At 42.2% G+C, this 16,486-nt stretch overlaps 1 protein-coding gene across 1 annotated transcript; it reads left to right on the top strand.

Annotated features, from left to right (window-relative positions):
- Positions 1-223: 223 nt before the first annotated feature.
- On the top strand, positions 224-2,052 carry LOC147849916 (linamarin synthase 1-like). The gene is made up of 2 exons (XM_087337028.1): positions 224-792; positions 887-2,052. Exons 1-2 carry the CDS (start codon positions 258-260, stop codon positions 1,804-1,806), a joined length of 1,455 nt encoding a protein of 484 aa, XP_087193154.1. The 5' UTR covers positions 224-257; the 3' UTR covers positions 1,807-2,052.
- The last annotated feature ends 14,434 nt before the right edge of the window (positions 2,053-16,486 follow it).

Here is a 16,486-nt window from a genome sequence, read left to right on the forward strand (position 1 = left end):
ACTTTCCATCCCAATCACCCCAAAGCATATGTCTCATGGAAGCATCTCTCTTTGCTAATCATCCCACATGCCAATTAGAATTAGAATTTTTATCGTCCATAAAGAGGCCAATTGGTGTGAATTCCCATGGGAAAATTTGTGACACAAGTACACTCAATGAACTAGCCGAAGAGAGAAGAGGATGAAGGGTTCTCTAACAAATAAATACCCCATAAGTTGTGAGTGAGAACCATAATTTTACACCTTCAAAGAGAGCCATGGTACTAGAGCTGGTCACGCCGGCGGCCCCCCGGAATCCGCACGTGCTACTTTTCCCGTTCCCAGAACAAGGCCACATCAATCCTCTCTTAGACATAGCCTTCCGGTTAAGCGCATCTGGCATATTGTCCACGTTCCTAATGCCGGTCCATTTGGATACCCACCATGGCGAATCGGCACCCGAGGAAAACCTCCGGTTTGCAGCCTTAGAACTCCCGCCCGAGACCACCCATAAGTTGTTGGCCTGCGTCGGCTCGTGGAAGGCAACCTCTGAGATCTTGGCAACTCACTTCCTGGGTCCTCTCCGGAGCTTCATTCTCTCCTCCGCCAAGGCAAGTAGTGGCTACCATGACCTTCTTCCGCCCCCCCCCATTTCTTGCCTCATTTCAGACACTTTCATGCCATGGACGGTTGATCTGGCCAGTGATCTTGGCATCCCTCATGTGGAGATGTGGACAGGCTCTGCATCCACTTATGTGTTCGGCTCCTCCATACTACAACTCATCTCGATGGGCATCTTACCCTTCAAACAAGGTCCTCTCTCTCTCTCTCTCTCTCTCTCTCTCTCCATATACATTTCATCCCATCTTCTATACATACATACTCAATTCTGATTCTTCTCCATCAGGCACACACGATTTCCCGCTGGACTTTGTGCCCGGCATCTCGACATCTAGATTGGGCCATCTCCCTATCCACACCCTCACAAATGAGGATCTCACTGGCCCAACTGAACAAGCCATATTTCGATCTTTCGCACATGGCCGGCCCGATCCCAAACGGGTCCTCGTGAATTCCTTCCACGAGCTCGAGGCCGGGGCCATCGAAGCCTTGAGAGCGAAGAATGTGAAAATCGTGGCCATCGGCCCAACTCTAGGTGTGAGTCTTTGCAAGGACCTTGTGGATGAGACTCAACTCCAATGCTTGCGGTGGCTCGATTCTCGTGAAGAGAAATCGGTGGTGTATGTGGCATTTGGGTCGGTGGGATTCTTGTCTGCGGAGGAGATACAAGAGGTAGCGGCCACATTGGAGGCAGTCGGCTGGCCGTTCCTATGGGTGATTCGCCAAGGATCGGCTACTGAATCGCTCCCGGAGAATTTCCGCCCCGGTCTCCTTCCTATGGAGAAAGGCCTCATAGTATCGTGGGCACCTCAGAGGCAAGTGTTGGAACACCGATCCATTGGAGCTTTTGTGACCCATTGCGGGTGGAATTCCTTGTTAGAGAGCCTGTGGAATGGGGTTCCAATGGTCGGGTGCCCTCGTATGGCGGAGCAAAACACGAACTTGTGGCTCATAGAACAATGGGGCATTGGGTTGCCAGGTGTGGACACCATCATGGGTGGCGTAGGAACCATACGGCACGCAACCCTCACACACGCATTGCAACGAGTAATGGGAGAGATAGGGCTTGGCATCGAAGACTTAACTCCGCTTAATTTGAGGAAGAAGGTGGCTCAGATGGCAATGGCTGCACATGCCGCATTGACACCCTCGGGTTCCTCCACCCTTACATTCCAAGAGTTTGTGAGTGAACTCATAGAATGCTAGACAACCTCCTCATTTGTTTTGTTAGGGTTCTCTAGCTCTGAATAAAAGTGTAGTAGAAATGTTATGAAAGTTTGTGAGTGAGTTCATAAATCATAGTTAGCTCCTCATTGCTTTTGTTAGTGTTCTCTACCCCTAAATAAAAGTGTGGGTGATAGGTATTGTATTTATCCAAACCTTACCCTCACTATTAGAGCAACGTGCTAAATGTTTCCTCAAAACGTATAGTATTGCATGGTTCATTGGTTAGGTCACCCATGGAAATCCCCACATTCTGAACTCTTCTCTCATTAATCTACTATTCTCTCTCTCTCTCTCTCAAAGATGAGAAAACACTCAAGATGTAATCTCTTATTTGGGCTTATAGGCCATTTTGGCCTCTTAAAAGACGTTAATATATCTTTCTTTCTTTCTTTCTCTCTCTCTCTCTCTTTTGGTTTTCTATTTTTCAGTCTTTAGTTGTAAAGTCACAATTATATGATTAATAAATGTGTAGTGTTTTTGGGTAATCTCTATTTTCCTTTATTTGAAGAAAAGGCACAATTATATTAATAAATGTGTGTAAAAGTGGTCACTATCGATGTTGGGCAAAGTTTTTAACCTCTAGTGACAACTGTTCTCTACTTCAACTTTACATATCTACATAGAGAGATATGTATTCATATCATTACAAACCATGAATATATCTCTCGACATCCCCTAACCTTTCTTATTAGACCAAATGACGAATGTGATGTCCAACTAACTTACATACTTGTCTCTCTTCATGATTGAATATGCTTGACATCTCCAACAATGAAAATTGCCATAAAAGGAACCCCTTCAATCTCAACACTTGATTTAAAAAATTCTAACCGGCCATTTTCATATGAGTAATCATGTCATTCGGATCTTCTTGAAATTTTAAAAAAATATTCATCACATTTAAAATCATATAACATGAACATTAATAGGAAAATTGGTAAAATATTGATAACATTTATAACAAAGTTCACCATTTAAAAAAAAATTACTACACCATATTGAAACATCACGTATCATATTGAACGTTACATATCATAACAAACACATTTGTGTTCAGAAGTGGAAGGATCGCGCATTTGACTTTAAATTCCTTTTATAATTGTGCAAATTTATGCAATATATAGAAAACTTTATCCCACAATGGTCGTCCTCTCCTTTTCTTGAGGTAGTGGGCATCCACATAAGATGGACCTATCGTGTCCCTATAGGGATTTGTATATAATAATTTGCTTTGTAAAATCTTTATAACTAATGGAAAGAGTTTTTTTTGGAATATATACATATAGAAAACTTGTTACACTAGTATCACATGTTCGTTAACTAACCCATATAGAATTTGCTAAATTATTAATATTTGACAAGTTTCAAAGTAAAAAATAAGTATTCTTTTGAACCTTTTTAAAGTTGTTGATCTCCAAATACTAAATGTACTTAAAAGTTAGAATATGCCTATTGTTTATGAGTTTGACAAAATTTAAACTTTCAAAATGTATTATGAAATATGCATAGTAGTTTTAAATGTTGGGGAAATCATGATCTCCAAACATAAAATGTAGTCAAGTATTGGACTATGAACATGGTCTAGACAACATTTGATCTCCAGCTTTAACCATTGTGTGGAGGTGTAGGGAGAAGAAATGGAAGGTATAGTTATAGTTATTGATAATGTTGGGTGCAGTCAAATACTTAGTGAATGTTGCCGGATATAATAACTTAACCCAATGTTAGTAAGAAAGAAGCATATCAATATAAGAGCACAACCATACATATGTATTATATAATGGATACACTTGGACAGTCATTATGGCACACCCAAAAGTGAAGTGAGTTTGATTGGTATAACATATTCGATGATCAAAAGCATAGTATGTAAAATTCGTGTTCGTCTAGCATGACATTCGTTTTCCTATGTTGGTAAACGAATGCGAATGTTATTCAAACATTCTTGTGTTTTTTATCCCCCATTTTTTAATGTTTATTTCCATTTTTTAGGCTTATTTACCTCATAATAAATAGTTCATTCAAAAGTATGGTATTTATCATTCTTTGAGGGTGTTTTTCTTACGCGAATGATTAAAACATTCACGAATGCGAATGCACGTATGGTACATATGGTTTATACTATGATCAAAAGTATACCTTAGATTGAAACAACAATAACATTGAGATTTAATGTTACACGACGTCAATTATAACATGTAGCTCAAGTTATAACGTCTATAGTAGCAACAAAAGAGAAACAATATAAACAATTAAGCCTACAATATAAACATCGATAGACATATTTAAAGAAAAAATATAAATATCGAACGCTTAGATTAAAATGTCAATATTACATCGGTGACTATTTTACATAACTATTAAGATGACTACATCATTATCATCTTCATCTCTTTGAGAACTCTCCTCACAAATTGCTTCAGTGGTATCGACACTAGACAGACTGTCAATCGTAGGGTCCTCTCGAAGGTCCTCATCGAGATCAATCAATTCCCTTGGTTCATCAACTAACAGAGGAATCGGCTCACGAGAGGCTGTTTGAAATCGCTTGGTATCAACGATCTGTTTAGCCCCTACTTCCTCATCTTGATCAAGACATTCCCATAAGGCTTTAATCCTCATGTTAATGAAATTGACTAGTTCATCTTCTTTCTCCAGTGCAACCGTATTGCTAAAAAGCTTCAAACCAGATGTTGACGTAGTAATAATAATTGCTTTAACAAAGTTACAAGGTTATTTTAATTGTGTAAACCATAGTATACATTATATAAAACTTTACCAGTGCCTGAGAATAAATCCAATATCCAATCTCCTTCATTGAAGAACATTTCTAAAAGGCGCATAATGAGTCGTTGAGGCTTCTAGTATGGGTTGACAAGACCACGCTTAGTTGTGGTCACGTGTCGCAATTTACGTGTAACTGTTGGATACACCAATAGATTCGAACCTCCGACCTCATTTGAATGCTCCTTGATTTGTTGTTTTTTAATTTCATCAAAATATCCTATAGTTATATATTCGATCGCATTCACAAATCTAAATGTTGGTCCTCTATTTACATTGGTTTTTATCCTGCACATGACAACGAAATAACCAGAAGACATACAATATCAAGTTTAGCATGAACCAGCCTTTTACAAATTATAAATTCAAGTAGTCAACATGTACCATGCTAGGTTCTCGATGCCATGACAATGAGATCTCAACGCTTGTGCAACAAAGTAGCCTTGGTCCATACTATGAAATATTAAAATTCTCCACAAGGACACTGTCGTCATTTCTGCAAAATATTTCACCATTTTCTCTAATTTCTTAAACTTGAAAGGTTCTTCATCATATGTTGATCCTACCATTCGAAAACCATATGGTATATCGGCAATCAACAACGTGTAGTCTTTTCTTGGCAATTTCTCCTTCATGTCGGCCATATCACCACAGTATACATTGTAATATAAATCGCATATGATGTCTTTCTTGTGGCTAAATTTTTTGAAGGTTCCATCATCCTCCACATCGTATGCTTTCACTAAGCGACGATCCTTTTCCTTTCTGGCCCTTTTGAGGCGAGCAAGAAACGATGTTGGGAAGTCATGGATGTCTTTTACTTCTCTCGGTTTCTTGTCTCGACATGGTTTCTAATGCGCACAGAAAATAGAATTAAAAGAGTTAAACTACGAAAGATAATATGTTAATAATTAGGTAATTAAGTATGGGTTAATTAGTACCTAATTATATAATTAAACAACAAATGATTATGTGATGTGTGTGTATGTATACGAGAGTGTGAGAGTAAGAGAGAAAGAACACTTATGAACAATGAGACAAGATGGGGGATGATTAACTATATTATAAAGCATCATCAAATACAAACATACCCACAATGAGGTATATATACATCTCATGTGCAAAGGTGCACATGTGTGAGTAGAATATAGGTACAACGGTGTAAGTCCTATATTAAATGAACATGGGAGTGGAGGATCTATAATGTACCCCAGTCAAGTACAAAATCCTATTTAAGGCTTTAAGGTCAACACACTAACTAGATTCTATCAAGGTAACAACAAAGTTACGTGTGTTGACTAACTAACTAAATCTACTTGAGCTTGATATCTCAACCCGCCCCCTCAAGCTCAAGTGTGAGGCATCCGACATCCAGATTTGCTTTCGGCATTGTCCAACTTTCGATGTCGGCTTCTATTCGGCTTTCGGCGTCGACATTTTTGTGGCAGTTTTGGTTCCTCCCCCTCAAGCCTGTAACAAAGGCTTGTAGCACTAAATGGTCAAAGGCCGAGTGTTTGCCACTCATCATCCATGATTTCCATCCTTCGGTGGTCACTAGCCGCTTCCGTAAAGCTTTCAGGCTCATTTTCGGCTACCCACTTCATTGCGAAGGCATAGTGATGGGCCATATACTCATTGTAGCCGAACCGAGTGACTGGGTTCTTCTCTCGAGATGAGTGCTAGAGTTTTTCGCTTGCTAATGTGAACGCCTTCTTTACTCTGGGTGTCCGCATGATGGATACACCAAACTCAGTGTCTAGTGAGTGAGTCGACACATCTAAATCATTGTCGTTGGGGTGGTCAACTTCGTACTCGAGCATCTTACCTTTTGCCTTTGTCCAAGTTCGTACTTGGACGTGACATGCTTGGAATGCTTGAAGGCGCGGGTGGGCTTGAATTGTCCTTTGGTAGAGGACTTGTCTGAATATCATCCTCCGAGTTCACATTCAACTCTTCCTCGGTCGGGTCGGGTGGAGCCGAATCAAGCTTATACCATGATGCCGATTCATCGAAGAATATGTCTCTACTCACCCGAACCGCTCGGGTCGAAGGGTTATAGAATTTGTATGCCCTCTTCTCGGACGAGTATCCTACGAGGATACATTTCTCTGACTTCATGTCAGGTTTCTATCGGTTTTCGTTCGGGATGTGTACATTCGCAATGCTTCTGAACACCTTGAGGTGCGATAGGATCAACTTCCTTCTATCAAGGAGCTCGTATGGAGTTAGCTCATGTACTCCATTAGTGGATGCAACTTCGGCCCAATAGAAATTCGGCATGTGTTTCTCATCCGTCATGGCGCGTGCTACTTTGAGTATGTGCCAATTCTTCCTTTCGGCGACTCCATTTTGTTGGGGTGTGTGCCGGCAGGAGAATTCTCTCCGAATGCCTTCACCTTTGAGGTAGGAGATGAATTTGTCGGAGAAGTACTCCTTGCCTCCATCCGGTTGTAGGCATCTAATGTGCTTATCGGTTTCTTTTTCGACTTGGCCCTTGAGCTTTTGGATGTCGGATAGCACTTCGTTGTTCTTCTTCATCGGGAAGATCCACGTGTAGCGGGAGTAGTTGTCGATGAAGGTGACGTAGTATCGGCATCTGCCAATTGTTTGCGTTTGAGCCGATTCCCATACATCCGAATGTATGACATCGAGTAAGCCTTTCGTTGCGTAGATTTCCTTTGGAAGTGGGAGTCGATGTTGTTTGCCGAGTTGACATGCGTCACACACTTGGTCAACTCATTTTGACTTGAAGGCTGGAAGTCTGATGCTGACTCCCTTTAATTGCATCGCTCGAACCCGTTGGAAGTTGATGTGGCTAATTCTTTTGTGCGACAACTCGATGTCGGTCTCAGTTTTGAGACCTTTGGCATACATGACCGATTTCACCTCGTTCAAATTGAGAATGAACATTCGACCGTCTCTCTGTCCTTTAGCTATGAGTTGACCATCTTTCTCGATGAACTTGCATGCCTTGCTCCACGATTTGGCTGACCAGGACCAAATTGTTTGTTATTGTGGGCATGTGCAAGACATTCTTGATGCAATTATTTTGGCTGTCGTTGCCGAATGGAACTTTGCCGATGTGCCGAATGGGATGTGTGGTGTTGCCTCCCATCTCTATGTAGCCGGGTCGATCCAGCATTCTTAGTTCACGAAACCACTTTTGGTGTGACATCATATGATGTGAGGCGTTGGAGGTTCTTGTGGAGTCCGAGGCCGTCATAGAGTTCACTCTATGCCTCAATACGAATAGCCCACCATAATTTTCGTATTCAGAGTTGGTGGCGTAATTTGTGAGTTGTCGGCTTGTTGAAGCCGACTCACTTCTCTTCTTTCGACACTCCTCTTCACAGTGGCCAATTTTGCCGCAATAGTTGCAAGTAGCGGGCCACGTTTGCTGACCTTGTTTGGCATGGAAGCTCCCCCTTCTTCCGAAGGTTTCACTATGGCTTTCGTCTTGTTGTTGACCTCTTCTACCGCCTCAACCTTGTCCTCGACCACCATCCGAATTCAAGAAGAACATTTGTCCTTTCAATGTCTTGGTCTTGGTTCAGACGTGTTTCTCTTCAACCAATAACATTGATTGAAGGTCGAAGAATGAAGGAGGGTTTTCCGTCTCCAAGATTGCCGTCCTCAACAAGTCGAATCGTTGTGCGAGGCCGCCCAAGCATACTTGAACCATCTCGTCTTCGTTGACGTTTATGTTGATGGAACCAAGAGAGTCACAAAATGCTCTTAATCTTGGCAGTGTAGTTCAACATAGACATATCTTTTTGCTGAATGTTGCTCAAGTCTTGTTGGAGTTGAAGCTTTCGGGCAATTGTGTTGGCGGCGAACATCTTCTTCAAGTTCTCCCATGCCTCTTTAGGCGTCTTGGCATCTTGAATGTGGCTAAGCCTATGATCATGGACACATGTTGCCAAGCAATAAACATGTTGAGTTGTCAACGTTCTTTGGGTCGGGTCAATTTTCTTGTGCTCCGTTGATGTAGCTCCAATACCCTTGGCCGACTAGGTATTGGTTCAACTTGTACTCCTAGGATGAATAATTGCTCCAGTCTAGCTTTTCACTAGGGAGCGAACTACCTATTTGTGTGTTCATGTTGATTAGTGTCTTCTCTTCTATTTCTTCTTTGGTTTTTCTTCCTTGGATCACGTACACGTGCTACATAACAGCACTATGGTAGCGGATAGACGGATTTGTCGTCGTCTCGACCACACAATCACGGAGTCGGGTGGGCTTAGTGGATTTTCTAAACCACATGCTCTGATACCATGTTAATAATTAGGTAATTAAGTATGGGTTAATTAGTACCTAATTATCTGATTAAGTAGCAAAAGATTATGTGATGCGTGTGTATGTATGTGAGAGTGTGAGAGGAAGAGAGGAAAAACACTTATGAACAAAGAGACATGATGGGGGATGATTAACTATATTAAAAAGCATTATCAAATACAAAAATACCCACAATGAGGTATATATACATCTCATGTGCAAAGGTGCACATGTGTGAGTAGAATATAGGTACAATTGTGTAAGTCTTATATTAAATGAACATGAGAGTGGAGAATCTACAATGTAACCCATTCACGCACAAAATCCTATCTAAGGCTTTAAGGTCAACACACTAACTAGATTCTATCAAGATAACTACTAAGTTACGTGTGTTGACTAACTAACTAAATCTACTTTAGCTTGATATCTCAACATAATACAATTACCATATGCAAATAAGGAGAGAGATACTAACCCAATCCTTGAATGCAATGAAGTATTCTGATAGCATCTTATAAGAAGACGTCAACGGATATTATTCAGTCACTTGGTCCCATGTCAAGCAACCTAGTTGCTTCATCATAACTTCTTGGATTTTTCATGTAGACCTTATGACTGTCAAAACATATCTACACATTAGAACATTTGAAATCCTTGTCGTATAATACACTTTAAGAAAATAAATGTAAGGACTTGTTGAACTTTGTCGCATAATACCCTAAAACTCTATACATAGGATGTGCTCAGAGAGCACTTTTATACAAGTCCATACGGACTGATAGAAGTACTGACACGTACTTCAATGCTTATCAATGAATCCCTACACTAACTCCCAAAATATATTCCTCAACATTAATCCCTACACTATGTTGAGCTTGTATCTCAACATTAATCCCCTGCATCGCTCGCCAGAGAGACAACTTCATATCGTCGACTGCTTCTTGTATTGTTAGATCGATCTTTTTTTTGCAGCCATGGACTTCAACTCTAATTATGGGTCGACTTTAGATTTCTTTAGCCTTTGACCCTTGACTTCCTTGTTCTCCCACATTGTAAATATTTGGTCATCTAAGTCCCAAACTTCACCATCCCTAAAGGCAAGTTGGAACTAGGACTCATATTTGTGGATACCATCCGACTTCAGTGCGTCATTGACCACTATCCCGATTTCATGTAAACATTGATGTCATCGTGCTAGGTATAGCTTGATGCCAGTTTTTTGCTTGGTGTCCAAGTATTTGTGGTAGAAGAATCGGATCCGCTCTATGGAAGACATCTTCTGCCTATAATCGTTGTTAGTATTATGATCCCATGCTAGTAGTTTTGCCTCCTCTATAGTTAACCCGACGTAAATCTTGCAGTCAGCATACTTGAAGAAGTACGTGGTAGGACGTTCTTTGACAAGTTGCCTTCTTGCCTTAGTAGAGTGAGACCCCCCTATTACAAAGTAAATATATTGATCATGCTTTCTCACATCAAAGTCTTCTATGTTAAGACATTCCTCAGGATCAACGATTACGATAAATGGAACGACGGTGCCATGTGGATTTTTCTTAATCTTTTTCTTGAGGTTTTTTGGACATGCAATTTATGTGGTTCTTGAATCTCAAGTGGGTGTTGTCCACTCTTCACGTCTATAGGTGGCTGATGGATGTGTGTAATCGGTAGGTTGAACACTTGGCCTTTCCTTACAAGTTTCTTTTGCATAATTTCTCTTCGAATTTTATTTTTCTTAGATGATAACACCCTAGAGGCTAGCTCTACCCTTGGTGTTGAATGATTTTCTTCGTCATCTGTTCAGCTTGAGTCCTCCGACTCCGACATCTTCGTCACCTTCTTTTTTGCAGGCCTTGAGTGAATGGCAACCTTTTTGGGTGGTGGTTTTTGTTTGAATGTATGGTCTCAATGTGGTTATCAAATATTTAGAACTTTCAATTGCCTCCTTGAAGGATTCAGGCCCACATGATTCTTTAATCGACCGATCTTTTGAAACATACATTTTGCGGACCCCCTTTTAACAACCTAAAAGTATTATTAAATTGTTAGAGTCGGGGTCTTCGTAGTCTAAACGAAAAAGCCTCTCGTAACTAAATGGGTGCTTCTTTGTGAGTTGGTCATGCCCCTTGTTCCATGCAATTAACAACACCACCTTTTTATTGAAGTTAATGTATTGCATTGCCCACTCATAATCTGTCATATCCTTATCGGGCAATGTCTCCGCTCCTTCTGCAGCCACAAGTTTCTTTTGGCTCACTTCATCCAATGGTTGTCTTGTGAGGTCATCGTGAAAAAATAATTTCTTGGGCTTTTGAGAGAGTGTAGTCTCTTTGTGTTTGGTTGTTTCTATTGGGGAGCTTTGGTATTGAGTCGAATCTTCTTTACAACTCTTCCATCTTGACTTTTGGTAGACCTAATGACAAAAAAATAGTTCTAACCGGTTAGAGCATGGACCCCTATAACATTTAGGTTCTTTATACATGACGAAATCATTAAGCTGAAAACATTACAATGGTTGTAGCCTTATTGACCTATAACAAATCCCAAAGAAGTAGAGTGAAAAATTAAAAAGAATTCCATTGTTCATCCTATATATAATGAATGTGTAATAGAAACCCCTTTTTAGGTTGCTTCATCCAGACCTTGTTCAACAAGACCTTTCATGCCACTTAAAGTCACTGAATGATAGAAATTACTTTATCATTTACAACATACTTGGGAAATCTCTGTTCTTCAACACCTGCCATAGCTGCTTCATTTGTAGACAACGAACCTTCCATGATATGCATGCACTTGGAATTCCTTCATCCTCACAACCATAATAACAACATGGAATTGAATTGGGAAAACTTTACAAACTGTAGTATATCATTAATTGATATCAATTTCTCATACGACACAAGAATTCGTGCATTGTCATCATTGAGAATATACTTGTATGAGACCTCCCTATGTGTGGAGAAGCGTATGCGTAAGGCACAGAGTACACAATTTAGAAATATGACAGTTCGGTAAAACGCAGAAATCACAGAGAAGGAGAAGGAGAGACAGAGACAGAGCATAAACAAAACTATATTCAAAAAATAATTCTTTGTATGTTCTCTGTACATACTTTGTGCTCAGTGAGCACCTTTTTAAATACAAGCCCTGACTATTGGGCTGACACAGGTACTGTTAGTACTTGACCGCTCATAAATGAGCATCCTACACTTACTCCCAAAATTATTCCTTACGAGGAATAACATTCTAACGGCCTCTCGGTTTACGCACCATTACGGCCATGTTGTGTGTACGGTTTTACGAACCCAGTCTACACACTGGGTTATGCACCCGTTTACGCACCCAATGTTGAGCTTGTATCTCAAGACTCCCACTCAAGCTCAACTTGAGGTTCTGCGTGCTCCTCCAGATCTTCGCTCCGGCTTCTCCTGGCTTCACACCTCGCTCGCGCTCTTTGACCCGTCCGATTCTGCGCGCCTCGACCCTTTCGGTCGGCTTGTTTGCTCAGATGGCCCTTCTCAGCTCCCTTGCTATCACAACGTTGGTGTCTCTTTCGCTGCCCTTTTTTTTCTCTTGGCCTCAGTCGATTCATAATGTCCGAATCGAACATTTCGATTGAATCAGTCACTCCCGATTCATTTCCGCTTACATCCGAATTGGTTGTCTCCAATTTGTCTTCTCTCTTTGGGCCTTTGACAACATCAGACCACATCTTGGTCTTGGCCTTATCTACCCCTTGTTCGGCTATCTTCGGCTCTTCCCTGCGGTTACGGCCCTTGCTTACTTCTTCAGCTTCTTTAGACGGCCCGAAATCAAATTCTTCATCGCGATCACTACCGCTCCTTTCATGGTCCTGTTCCTGTCGCTCCTTTCACACACATGTTCCTGTCTTCCCCTCAAGTTCGGCGTCTCGAGGTGATGCAAACCCAGCTCACTTAAGAAATGCCACAATTTGTCGAGACCAAGGGGCTTGGTGAAGATGTCGGCAATCTGCCGACCCGTCGGAACATACGCTAGTTCGACTTCACCAGAAAGGACATGCTCGCGGACAAAATGGTAGTGCACCTCAATGTGCTTGGTTCGGGCATGGAATATAGGGTTTTTCGCAAGGTGGATATTGCTGAGGTTGTTGCAATAAATCATCGTTAGATCGGACACCTCCACATGCAGATCTCGTAATAGCCATTTCAGCCAAATGACTTCGCACGTAGCGACAGTCGCCCCTTGATATTTGGCCTCTATGCTCGACAGTGCTACAGTCGGTTGCTTCTTACTGCTCCATGCGATCACTGCACTTCCCAATGAGAATGCGTATCCGGATGTGGATTTACGATCATGGGCATTTCCGGCCCAATCGACATCCGTGAAGCCAATTAATTGTTCGGCTACGCCTACCCGATACAACAACGCCATGTCTTTAGTGCCACTGACATATCGCAATATCCTTTGCGCGCACTGAAAGTGTTCAACTATAGGCTGTGACATAAACTGATTGATCAACCTGACCGAATAGCTGAGGTTCGACCGAGTGATCGTCAAGTAGATGAGGCTTCCGACAATCTGTCGAAACTGTGTTGGTTCGCACGTCTTTCCCGAATCTCAGCGAAGCTTGACGTTTCTGTCCAGAGGGGTCGAGATGGGCTTACAATCTGCCATCCTGAACTTGAAGAGCATATTCAGTGCGTAATGATGCTAGCTAATCAATATGCCTTTGGGGGGGATGGATCACTTCGATCCCGAGGAAGTAATGAAGGTCGCCAAGATCCTTCATGTCGAATGATGCCGCAAGCTGAAACTTCATGTGGCGGATTTCTTCCAGGTCGGCACCGGTGATGACTAAATCGTCAACATATAGTAGAATGCTAACCGGTCCATGTTTACCTTGCCGAACAAATAATGAAGAGTCTAACATGGACGTCGTGAACCCCATCCTACACAACCGCTGCGTAATCTTCGCGTTCCAAGCTCACGGGGCTTGGTTAAGTCAGTATAAAGACTTCTTCAATCGGCAAACTGTCGAAGTGTTCTGTTCGGATAGAAATCCAGGGGCCTGTACCATGTACACTTGTTCCTCAAGATCACCTTGCAGGAACACATTCTTTACATCCATCTGATGTAGATGCCACCCCTTCACCGCAACTACGGCTAGTAGAACTCGCACAGTAGTCATCTTCACGACTGGTGTGAAGGTCTCGTCATAATCGATGTCGTGTTTCTTCACATAATGTTGTGCCATGTATTCACATAAAACTTTGGCATATGCGTCCCATCAAGCATTGCCCTGGCCACTTCTTCAATTGTTCGATTCTTCCGCTCTGTTATGCCGTTCTGCTGCGGTGTGTATCTACACGAGAATTCACGTCAAATTCCTTCCTTCTGTAGATAACTTGTGAATTGGTCAAAGAAGTACTTCTTCCCGCCATCGGACCATAGGCATTTGATCTTACGCCTTATTTCCCTTTCTGTAAGGCTCTTTACCTTCAGGAAGCATGCGAAGACTTCACTCTTCTTCGTGACCATGCATGCCCAGGTATGCCGAGTGAAGTCATTGATGAAGGTTACAAAGTAACGGCTTCCACCGAGACTCACATTCAGTGTCGGTTCCCACACATTCGAATGGATTAAGTTGAGCGAATTTCGACTCCGATTACGCTCGTTTGGGAACAGAAGTCGGTGTTCCTTCCCTAGTTGGTAGGCTTCACAGACTTCACCATTCCGGCCACAAAATTTCGGCAAACCAAAAACAATGTTCTTCGTCTACATTTCACGAAGCCGTGGGAAGTTAACGTGGTCGAACCGCTTGTGCCATAGGTTCTTGGTTATTGTCGGAATGTGTATCACATTCATGAGTTTCCCTTTCTACCCGACGTGGCTGAGAGGAACTTCATCGACATGTTTGATGGTATGCGGAGCGTTGTCTCCCGTTTCGACCACTCCTTGTTTTTCCAGTTTCTCCAGGTATGAGAGCCATTCCTCGTGACTCATCATATGATTTGACGATCCGGAATCAACATACCACACCTTGCTTGGTTTTGAAGTGTTCATGGCCATCAAATTGACCTTGTGTCATAGACACGATGGAATGTAGGGGGTTGAACCCATGACCTCTTAGTCTTATTGGGCAACCTTACCAAATAGAGCGACATTCCATCTATGCATTATTGTATTGGATAAGTTTCAACTTATTACATTGTAAGTTAATCACTAGAACTTTCAAGAAACTTCTAGAGAATGCATAGACATGCACTCTCTAGAAGTTTCCATACATTCTCTAGATGTTTCCTAGCTTACATGCATAGCACCACATTCTTGTATAAATACTTCGGTGCACCTTGATTACAATCAAGGTGAACAACACCAGTTACAGAAGCATAATTTAGTTCTCGCTCTTTTGTCTACCCTCTCTCTCTCTCTTGTTCTCTTGTCTATGCTCCTCTCTATCTATATATCTATCTTTCTCTCTTTCTTAAAATTGAGCTCGCCTACTTGTCCTTGCCTTCGTCTACGTCCGTGACACCTTGTGCTTCATTACGAAAGTTGTGCCCGATCCATTTCCAGCTCGTTCGGAGCCTTTGGCGTAATGCGATTTTTGACGCATTCTTGAGTCTCTTCTGGTCGATCCGGTTTTATACGAATTGGCTCTCTTCTTCCAGCACTCATTCTCCTTGTGGCCTTTCTTGCAACAATACCAGCATTCCGTTGCGGCCTTCTCTTGCTGGCTTCCGGCGCCGCTATGACTCCCCCTACTTCCGGAGGGTTCAGAATTGCTTCTGGAATTTCGAGTATGCCACACGTTCTGCTCTTTTCGGCCGCATCCATTGCGCGCTGATCCGCCTCGTTCGCCACAACCGCAGGGCCTACCTTCTTCCGTGTACAACATCTTGTCATGGGCATGCGAACTCGTCGATGCACCCGCGTGATTTTCCTCCATGAGCAACATCGACTGAAGCTCGAAGAACGAAGGTGTATTCTCCCTTTTGCAGACTGCCATTCAGAATGTTCCAAACTTTGACGCTAACCCTCCAAGAAAAACCTGCACCATTTCGTCCTCCTCAACTTTCACGTTGACGGAGGCGAGAGAGTCGCAAATCTCCTTGGTTCGGGTTGTTTAAATTGCCATAGACTGATATTTCTATCGGACATTGCTAAGCTCTTGCCTGAGCTGTAGCTTCCTGGCCGTTGTGCAAGCGGCGGAAATCCGTTGTCCTTTGGCGTCTTAGCATCCCGAATGTAGCTCAAGAGTTGGTTGCTCACACAGGACACGAAGCAATAAAGAACTCTGCTTACCCTGTGTTCCCAAGCTGAAAAATCTTTTTGTCGATTCCAGTGTTGTATCATTAGCTCCTTCGACATAACTCCAATAACAATGACCAAGCAGGTACTGGTGCATCTTCTACAACCAAGATGTGTAGTTGTTCCTGTTGAGCTTCTAAGTCGGTCGCGAGCTTGCCATTCCTCTCTCCATATTGTTGTCTTATCCTTTCCGCAAACAATAACTTAACTCTGTCTTTATCACAAGCTTTTCTATTGCTTGTAGAGGAGTCTCAACCCTCATGCTCTGATACCATGTAAAAGAATACGTATGCGGAAGCGTATGCGTAAG

The sequence above is a fragment of the Azolla caroliniana genome, unplaced genomic scaffold (genome assembly GCF_043228905.1).
Source record: "Azolla caroliniana isolate FFs.n. ecotype wild unplaced genomic scaffold, voAzoCaro1.0.p SCAF_22, whole genome shotgun sequence".
Classification (NCBI taxonomy): domain Eukaryota; kingdom Viridiplantae; phylum Streptophyta; class Polypodiopsida; order Salviniales; family Salviniaceae; genus Azolla; species Azolla caroliniana.

What these genes read in the sequence shown, in the direction of transcription:
- LOC147849916 (XM_087337028.1), top strand. Translation starts at nt 258, where the DNA reads ATGGTACTAGAGCTGGTCACGCCGGCGGCCCCCCGGAATCCGCACGTG. An exon ending in CATCTTACCCTTCAAACAAG is followed by an intron (nt 793 to 886) that starts GTCCTCTCTCTC and finishes CTTCTCCATCAG; the next exon opens with GCACACACGATTTCCCGCTG.